This window comes from Micropterus salmoides, unplaced genomic scaffold, assembly GCF_014851395.1.
Source record: "Micropterus salmoides isolate LMB-PRFRI ecotype aquatic unplaced genomic scaffold, ASM1485139v1 Ms_hic_scaffold_15, whole genome shotgun sequence".
Classification (NCBI taxonomy): domain Eukaryota; kingdom Metazoa; phylum Chordata; class Actinopteri; order Centrarchiformes; family Centrarchidae; genus Micropterus; species Micropterus salmoides.
Genome location: NW_024040596.1, coordinates 19,280,000 through 19,289,196, shown reverse-complemented (window position 1 = coordinate 19,289,196; position 9,197 = coordinate 19,280,000). Strand labels below are relative to the sequence as shown.

Genomic DNA, 9,197 nt, shown 5'->3' with positions numbered 1-9,197 from the left:
GTACTTTTCCCGACAATTTATATTATAGTTGTGTACGGTAGTTTCAAACTCTGTATAGGTATAAATGGTGGGTTTTAACAAACTTGGCAACCCTGTTGAGAAGTTTCACTTTCATTTCTGCATGTCCCAGGGATTTCGCCTTGTCTGCCCATGTGCATGACATCTGCACCCACAACTGCTCCAGAAGGGATCAGTATTGAGCTATAAGAAGCTAAATTAAGACAAGACATAAGACATACAGTGAAATCAGGTATTAAGTCTTCACTCATAGACAAAAAAGAGACAGTGACTGAATAATCAAAGTTGTTTATGTAAAAAAGTGACATCACCATACTTAATGTACAATATAGCATCTCAGATAACAAACATTTGATGACCGACAGATATTAATGAACAATATCTACATTCAGAACACGATCCCTCCTCAGGGAATAAGTTAGCACTATACAGTGATCACTGATTAATCACAAGGAGAAACTGCAGTGTACATGAAAACCCCACAGAGTTTGACCATTGGGCCACCAGAGACTGCAAAAGCTCATACACAAAATCTGGGCAGCTGGTGGCAGAACAGGTTTCTAATGACAGACAGGAAGAGATGAGAAGCAAATTAAAGAGACTACATATATGTGGCCTTTTCAGTTTTTTTTTTACAAATAAATAAACACACGTAAAGCGGAAAAAGCAGAGGACAGGGGGTGATTAGATTCTCAGAAAACATTCATTCAAGCTAAACAAGTATTTATGTCTCTCCCTCTTTTTTTATTTACAGCAACAGTGGAATTAAACTTCCGGGTGAATTAATGCAGATGAACAAAACTGTCATCCACATGTGATCACAAATCTTTCTCCACTTTCAAAGATGCATTGAGATCAGTCCTGCTGGCCCATTCATACATCTATTGTATTATAATCTCAGGGATTTCTCTGTTCTTCATAAAAAATATACAGACAAGTGTATGACTAGAGGAAGATCACTTTACTATACTGTGAAATTACTGTCTGTGATTCCAAAGAAGGTTAAAGTCAAGGGCTGGACTTGTTGAGGACTTGGTTGAAGATACTAGAAGACGTTTCGTCTCTCATCCAAGAGACTTCTTCAGTTCTGACTGACTGGTAGGGAAACTCAGCTATTTGACCACGGTGGGATTGTTTGCCAGGATCGTCGATACCGCTGTGTTCGTTAGTGCTCCTGGCTGTGGTAATGACAGTCGTTATGGTCGTCAGAACCACCCATGGCCAAGTGTGAATGATCATCAAAGGACAGCATTGTAAGTGGGGCGTAGACCTCCTCCTTTGTTCAGTGACAGCTTCTCAAACCGGGTATAGATGGATTCCTTGACACCTTTTTCAAACCATCCATGCTCTTTCTAAAATGTGCACCTGGTCGTCCTGAGCTGAGTTTCCCTTCCAGTCATTTCAGAATTGAAGAAGTCTCTTGGATGAGAGACGAAACGTCTTCAAGTATCTTCAACCAAGTCCAATTGCCCTTGACTTTAACCTTCTTTGGATAACTATGACTGAGAACCTTCACAGACATACTGTCTGTGATGTATTTATCTTCACCGCACAATTGCTCCACAATCAAATCTATAACATGTGCACATGTATAACATTATCTTAATAACTGGTGCATGTACATGAAAAATACAGCTTTCTGTGGAAACAAGCTAGCATTTGTGGGCAGTTTGGTGATGGAGGAAGTGCGGAGGAGTTCAGGGTTTGATGTCAGAGAAGCTTGTGTAGGTCTCACTGCAGCTGGATGATGTGCTGAGGTTTCCAGAACCACTGCCTTCTGTTACAAACACACACAAACACACATTGAGGGTTAATGTCAGTTATTATACTCTTGTGTCACACACTTTATTTGTGATTGTTTGCTTTAATACCTGAGCTGGTGAGAGACTGGCACGACTTGGACTTTCCAAGGAGTGTGATAAGGTTAGCAGCTGCCATCCAGCCCTCTTTAGAAGAGGTCAGGTTACGTACAAGCCTGCATGACACACACAAAAGTACTTTTACAACAGTGCTGCTGTAATATTGCTTTATTTCTCATAGGTAACAGTACGGGTGTATTCTCACCACTGTCCGTCATCCCCCTCCTTGATCACCTGCACCATTTCGCCGCTCTTCACTGAGAGCTCTTGAGCGCCGCCCTTCTCATAGTCAGCCATCACTGTATATTTGCCAGCACACTGTTCAAAGTCAAGGTAAGGAAACATAAGAGGAAATGTATTAAAAAATCGACAAACCACTCAGCATGTGTCAACTTTAAAGCTGCACTACAATATTTTTATATTAAAAATGGGTCAAATACCTATGTAATATAAAAGGTGTCGCTCGCAGCAGTGAACCCATGGAGAATTATCACTAAACTCTCTGTCTTTGAGCTCACTGTTTTGGTTTATTTCTCTGTTTCTCATTTCCAGACACAGCTAACAGATGTTTTCGGTGAAAAAGCTCTGATAAACCCACTGTAAGCTACCTGCCCAGCACCAAACAAAAGACAAAGTTTGCAACTAACTAGTGAACATACGTAATATAACACACATTTAGCAGCTAAAGAGACAGATATTTCCAGCTAAAATAGCTAAATAATTACATGGTAATAAAAGCATCAACATTCTTTAGTTTCATGTCTTATGGTCTTCAAAGTAAAATTCTGTGCATACACTTATGCCCAAACAAACACAGACTTGTTTTTGTCCTTGAAATATAACTTAACCTTAATCATAAGCACTACATGCATAAGGCCAACACTACCCTACACAAAAAAGCAAAACATTTACCTTGTGAGGATCCACCTCCCATTTGCAGACAAGGGGAGGTGATTCCCCAAACATCCCCGAACATATTTTGTCCCCACAATGTGATTAAAACAAGAACAGACAGGTTGACACGTTCATCACACACAGTGACTCACCAGCTTCTTGCCGTTGTCGTCCTCTGGGTCAGAGTTAAGAGGATCCTCGGCACTGGAGTAGCCGTCATGCTCCTCTGAGGCATCCAGCGACAGGGACGCCTTGTTCCAGCCTGAGGGGTAGAGGAAGAACACAGGATGTTTAGTTTATGGCAACATTCAGCTTCAGCTGACATCAGACATGTGCTTGACCTGCGGTGAGAGATATACAAGTGTGAAAGTGTGACACCCACTAAGAGCTCTTTTGAACAGAGAAGGAAAAACAGCTAATCCCAGGTATCCCAGCATGACACAATCCGCTCCCCAACTATTACCAAAAAAGTCTAAAGACGTGGGGAGATGGGCATGCAACTCCATATTTTAAACACATTCAACACAAAGGAGAAGTGGCAGGCAGAAATCCCTTCATATCAGTGTGTATTTCTATTTTCTCTGAGCCTGAAAGGAACGTGGAGATGTGGGACAGCAAAGCAACAACTAAGAAAGATTGTCTATAAAGGGTATATAATAGTGAAATAGTGGGCCAGACACAGTCAGCATGAGCCGGCTGGTGCCAATGTACCTCTCCACTTTGTCTGTAAGAGACTAGAGGTGCTGAACCACCTGGTCCTGCTCAGGTATAGAGGGGGAGGACCTGCATCTGAGGGACAGGAGTCAATAGAAGCACAGCTGGTCACTCACCCTGCAGTAGCTTCAGCCAATGAAACTCATCATTATTAGAGAGGCAAGGCTTTGCTCGGGTATCATGGATGAACAACTAACCCCACAGGGTGGAGTATGCAGTTATTGCAGACTAAATACCTTTGAAGCCGAATGGCGTGGGATCGCTCTGGCGTTTCGTCTTGTGATCAGGGCTTGTGGGAGATCCTACCGTCAAGTGAGAAAAAGGAGGGACAAGCGTGGTTGTTGAGGCAAGAAAGAAATCACAAACAAAATGTTGACATTCAGAGGGCACATTTTGATGAGAAGGTCACATGGTCAACAGCTCATTTTCAGCTCTGACTGAAGTGACACAGACGTACAGTGAACTAACAGGATCAGAAAGGTTCAGGAAAGACAACTAAAAGAGGAAGAAGATTAATTCTAACAAGCAGTTAGTTTCACAAACAAACTGCAAAATGCAGCTTAATGTTGTGATGCTTTTTGAATGGAAGAGGCTACAATAAAAGAGTTATCAGCGAGAGGGCTTTTCAGAGAAGACATTTTGACATGTCACAGTAGGAAAAGCTTGGGAGCAAATAATAAAATGAATGGTGGCTGAATTCCATTTAGCGGCTCCAGTTTAGGGTCCTGGTATTGTCCATGCCTTACGGGGACACTTAAATAGAATGGAGACATTGTTAATGGTATTAGTAAACCCTGTGCTTTTCCTGCTATGAAAAGTCAAAGCTGTGAAAAGGGCTGTGAAAACTAGGATCTAGAGTTGTGTGATACCTGGTGACGGCAGGATCGTCATGGGTAATGTAAAACTTTTATCATCAGTAGATGAGGGCTCTGTGGAGGGAAGCATGCAGTGTTTGACCTCTTTAAAATATATTCTTTATTTATTTTGTCCTTCAGAGACTATAGCCAAGAAATGTTCTAACATTAAAGGAATACACTTATTTGCTTAACATACTTGCCTGGAGTTAGATGAGAATATTGATACCGCTCTTATGTCTGCGAAGTAATAATGAAGCTACTGCTGGTTAGCTTAGTTTAATCCGTACAAAAACCAAGTGTAAAAACTACAAATTGTGGTTTTATAATGAGGTATGAGTCAGACTATTTGTGGCTGAGAACAGTAACTGACTTTCTCGAGTTTTTCCGTCACCGTACAGACATGAGAGTATTATCTAACTTCTTATCTAGGCAAGAAAGCAAATAAGCATATTCCCAAAATGTCTTTGATTTCAACTACATGGAAATATACTTTTTCATTTAACAAATGCAGAAGATCATGTGGTATGTTGGATGTATGTTGGATTCACCAATGGCCTGCAGTTACCTTTCTGTGCTTTGAGGTTACTGAAGCCCTGTAAAGTAAAGCGCTTTTTAGCCACAGCAGCTCTGTCTGAGGTAGGGCTTGTCACAGCCTCATCTGACCCATAGGAAAAGCACAAAGACAGGACAGACAAAAAGATGGAAGAAGGAAAAAAAGATGAAAAAAGTTAAACGATTCAGTGGAAAAGACAGTGAAGACATGAGTTAATCACAAAGAGGTACACAGTAAGTGTAGTTTGTAGAATACATGCACTACAGTGCTATTATTAGATTTGTTTTGTTTTAAAGGGTTTCATATTTCTAATTTGATTGGAAGTCTCTCTGCCTAAGGCTCACCTTTTCCAGTGGGCTTTGGTGAAGAAGAGGAGTTGGCATCTGGGCTACAGGGCTCTGCTTTCTTCTCCTCTCCCCTTTTAAAGCTCTTCTGTCCGGACTTGAATGGACTGTGGGTGGACAAAAGTGGAGCATAAGAATCTTCAACAGTCTACGGAAAATGTGTTCCTGATTATCCACAGATTAATCTGAAAGAACTGTCACAAATCTCACTGCTCACTTAAAGTGTGAGAGAGAATAAATGAGGTGGGGAATACAGACTTACCTGAGACTCACTGATCCACTTTGCACAGGAGGGAACTGGAAAACCTGCTCCGGTGCCCTCTGCTGGCTGGCTTTTGAAACACAGATAGAGAGAACAACCACCTCAAAACACCCATGTTGGAACATTTGCAAATATTTTTCTTTCACATGCACAACTGAACAAATAATAGTTTTTCAGTTTCTGCCAAGACATTGGTATTAGTGTGAACATTACATTTAGAAATGGGTTTTAGAGTACATCCTCTTTCTGTACCTCTGCACGCTTCCAGCTGGGTAGTCAGAACCTTCCTGATCTCATTTACCCAAGTGGTTTTTACTTCAGCCGTTGGTGCCTGAAACAGAGACAGTTAAACAAATATAAAAAAGGCTCAGCGTAAACTGTATACTGCTTACCACTGTTATGTGGAGGTAGACATCCATATGCAAGCCCATTGTTCAAATATAGTATATTATTGTAAGGACAAAGCCTGTCGTTATTTTGTATCTTACTGTCAACAATTTCCATAATATATTATGTCTGTATTTTTTTAAAGACTCAATGTTAGCTAAAGAACACAATGCCTAGCTGTTTTAGAAATGACTACTAAAACAACAGAGCATTTTGCATTTGATGGAGTTCATTTTCAGCTTCATGTTAAAGCACGTGAGAATTAATGGAACCAGGACATAGATGAGGGATTGACTGAGCACTACAACACAGATTAATTACAAACAGTACTTTTAGTCATTTGTCACTCAGATCAATTAATTAATGATTTTGGGCATTTTTGGGATTTGTTGACAATTAGAAAAAAAAAGTAGAACATTAGCAGACTTTTAATTTTGAAAACACACCTGAACAATATAGACCTCTTCTCTGGAGTTACACCAGATTTCAAACTTCTTGTTGTCTCCCTTTGCATTCTCAGTGATGCCAACAACACTCATCTGTTGGAAAAAAGATAGCAAGGTACAATTATAAAACATATTATAAATACAAACAGATTGGCAGTAAAAAAGACAAATGGAGCAAAATTCTTCACATTGATACTATAGACGTGCTCACATTCATAGATTGTTTGAAGCTGTATGAGGGAGCTTTCTCATAGCCTTCCCCATTCTCCTCCCTCCTCTTGCAGAAAAGCAGGGCCTTCTCGTGGAGGAAGAGGTGCCTCTGCATAGGCTTGAAACGGGCCAGATCCTTAACTTTGGCATGACCTTTTTTGTGCTCAGTCCACACGCTGAATGACCCCTGCATCAGTAGCTTACCCAGCTCACTCAGATTACCCTACGAAAGGAGAGTTGAAGATGTTGTAAGATAGAGCTTATATATATATGCATGTGTTCCAAAATACTGTATAGAGGCCATAATCCATTTAATGTACTGTATCTGTTTTCTGTCTAGTCTGTGTTCTGTGCCAGTGTCCATCTGGAGTGTCTGTTTCTGAATAAGGTGTCTGTATTTTCATGAAAGCAGCTGCATAATATTAAGACTGTCTCATATAAACAGGCACTTCCTTTTGCACAACCTGTCTAATTTGCCTCACTTTCCTCCTATACCTTCATTCAACCTCCATGAATGAAGTGACTTTTTGCAGATTAGGGCTGCAACTAATGATTCTTTTTATTATCGATTAATCTGCCAGTAATTTCCCTGTATTATGAAATCATAGATTACAGTGACAAATACTGTATATAATTTCTGACTGAACAAACAAATGTCTTGTTTTGTCTGAGTCAAGTCTCGTCCCAGTCCAAAAATTCAAATCCAAAGCTTTTCAGTTTACTATCACATCCGACAAAGAAAAGCACCAAATTCCCACATTTAAGAAGCCGGAAGCAGTAAATGTTTGGCTTTTTATCTTAAAAGACTAAAACGATAATTAGATTATCAAAATACTTGCCAATACATTTCCTGTCAATCAACTAATCAATTAATCCACTAATCGTTGCAGCTGTACAGCACATTTAATGTTGAAAACACTTCTGGGAATCCGAAAATATTTTAACGTCTATCATTGATGAAGTGACAAACTGAAAGAATATACTCATTTTCATTTGGAACGCTGTCAGTATAATACGATCAGAGTTCAATTCTGAATTCAATACTCAAATCATCTCAAACTGCACACAGGCCTGTTCAGTCGCCTCTAGCTACAAACTGCACTGATAGACATGCTGCTGTAGTGCTGCTTGTTTATTCTTTCGTTGTTTTTAACCACTGTGTAATATATCATTGTGCTATTGTGTATGCTGAATCTATATATCCTTAAATTTAGGCAATACACTGCAACAGACAACTGCAGTGTTTAATGTCAAACAGATTGTACAATAGTCCTGCTGGTGATATCTGCAGTGAGCCAGTAGATCACTTGATCTCATCTGTAAACGCCAAAGACACTGTATATATTGTACATAATTGGTTATGTATTTTTATTTATTTTCTTTGAATTCTTGGTTTCTTATATATTGTTTGACCTTTAGATTTGTGTTTCTCCTTCCTTTTTACTGTAATAGTATCCCGGTCTCCCTTTTTGTATCCCCTCGTCTTTGTTGATCTTTAAATGATTGAGAAAACCATGCAAGAAATCCAATGTACTCGGTGCTCTCCCAGGACATCACACTTCACCACACAGCTCTCTCTCCCTCCCCCCTCTCTCAGTCCACTCTACGTTTAGGATCTGCTCGAGGTCTCTGTGGGAATTGTTGGGTCTCTGTAAATAATATCACAAAGATGTGGTATAGTCTAGAACTGCTCTATATGAAAAGCGCAACTGTTGTTGTGAATTGGCGCTATATAAATAAAATTGAACTGAATTGAATTGAGGTTTCTTCTGTTAAAAGCAAGTTTTGTCTTGCCACTGTCGCTTGGTCATTGTGGGAATTATTGGGTCTCTGTAAATAGTATAATAAAGAGTCCAGTGCAACAAGATTATTTTATGACTTTGCACTAAAAAAATACCATATTTGAATGTTGTGACCTATGCAAAGCATTTTCTCTGTAATTGATAATCATGCGTCCTGTTTAATGTCTCACCTCATATCCTGTAATGGCGATGAGGTGCATGGAGTCATTGACAGCTTTGAGGATGCCTAAGATGGATGTCAGTGCCTCCTGCAGGTCAACGGCCCCCTCACAGCTCTTACTGTACTTCAGCATTTCCTGTAGTCAGAAACACAATAAATATGCAGCTCAGATCAATGACTGAAGAACAAAAATCTCACTGAAAAGACAGTTTAATGGTCCAGCTGATTAGCAGCCAACATATAGCATCATACCTTCAGTAGCAGCTGATATTTGGTAATCCTCTGAACAGGCTTCAGCAGATATGAATCTAAGCCCAGTTTATGCTCCAGTTTTTTCTGACACTCCTGATGGGAAAAGAATTGTGTCAAATAAAGCACAGTAAAGAACATTTAATTAAAATCTTGAAGGTGCTGACTGTTCACCTGGAAGAAGGCACAGTCTGAGCATTGCCTCCAAAGGCTTTCAGAACGAGGCTTGTTGTGACAGTACTTCTCATAGATCTGCAGGTCTGTCATCTAGAGGAAGGCGGTAAAAACAATTTGTAAACAAGAAACCTCTGTGCTGAAAATCTCATTAAAAAATCTCATAATTCACTTACCCTCTCTAGAAAACACCTTCCAACTAGCTCTGGGCAGTCGGTGTACTGCTCCAACTCCCTCAGAAATGTCCTGGAAACACCAAAATCACATC

The 9,197-nt window shown here is 40.0% G+C and overlaps 1 protein-coding gene across 4 annotated transcripts in view; it reads right to left on the bottom strand.

The window, feature by feature from the left end:
* Nucleotides 1-290: 290 nt before the first annotated feature.
* The window catches only part of mcf2lb (mcf.2 cell line derived transforming sequence-like b), a 34,338-nt gene continuing 25,431 nt past the window's right edge, over nucleotides 291-9,197 (bottom strand). The window contains exons 18-34 of one of the 4 annotated variants that reach the window (XM_038720871.1): nucleotides 9,106-9,175; nucleotides 8,930-9,022; nucleotides 8,759-8,851; nucleotides 8,517-8,642; nucleotides 6,546-6,767; nucleotides 6,335-6,427; nucleotides 5,754-5,832; nucleotides 5,502-5,571; nucleotides 5,240-5,346; nucleotides 4,908-5,000; nucleotides 4,355-4,414; nucleotides 3,722-3,787; nucleotides 3,483-3,560; nucleotides 2,924-3,033; nucleotides 2,083-2,195; nucleotides 1,890-1,993; nucleotides 291-1,795 (exon numbers count right to left, since the gene is read on the bottom strand). In XM_038720871.1, the coding sequence (XP_038576799.1) occupies nucleotides 1,716-1,795; nucleotides 1,890-1,993; nucleotides 2,083-2,195; nucleotides 2,924-3,033; nucleotides 3,483-3,560; nucleotides 3,722-3,787; nucleotides 4,355-4,414; nucleotides 4,908-5,000; nucleotides 5,240-5,346; nucleotides 5,502-5,571; nucleotides 5,754-5,832; nucleotides 6,335-6,427; nucleotides 6,546-6,767; nucleotides 8,517-8,642; nucleotides 8,759-8,851; nucleotides 8,930-9,022; nucleotides 9,106-9,175 (1,657 nt within the window). In that variant the 3' untranslated portion in view covers nucleotides 291-1,715. The remainder of the gene's footprint in view (nucleotides 1,796-1,889; nucleotides 1,994-2,082; nucleotides 2,196-2,923; nucleotides 3,034-3,482; nucleotides 3,561-3,721; nucleotides 3,788-4,354; nucleotides 4,415-4,907; nucleotides 5,001-5,239; nucleotides 5,347-5,501; nucleotides 5,572-5,753; nucleotides 5,833-6,334; nucleotides 6,428-6,545; nucleotides 6,768-8,516; nucleotides 8,643-8,758; nucleotides 8,852-8,929; nucleotides 9,023-9,105; nucleotides 9,176-9,197) is intronic. The other 3 variants (XM_038720872.1, XM_038720873.1, XM_038720874.1) reach the window with 3 other exon arrangements.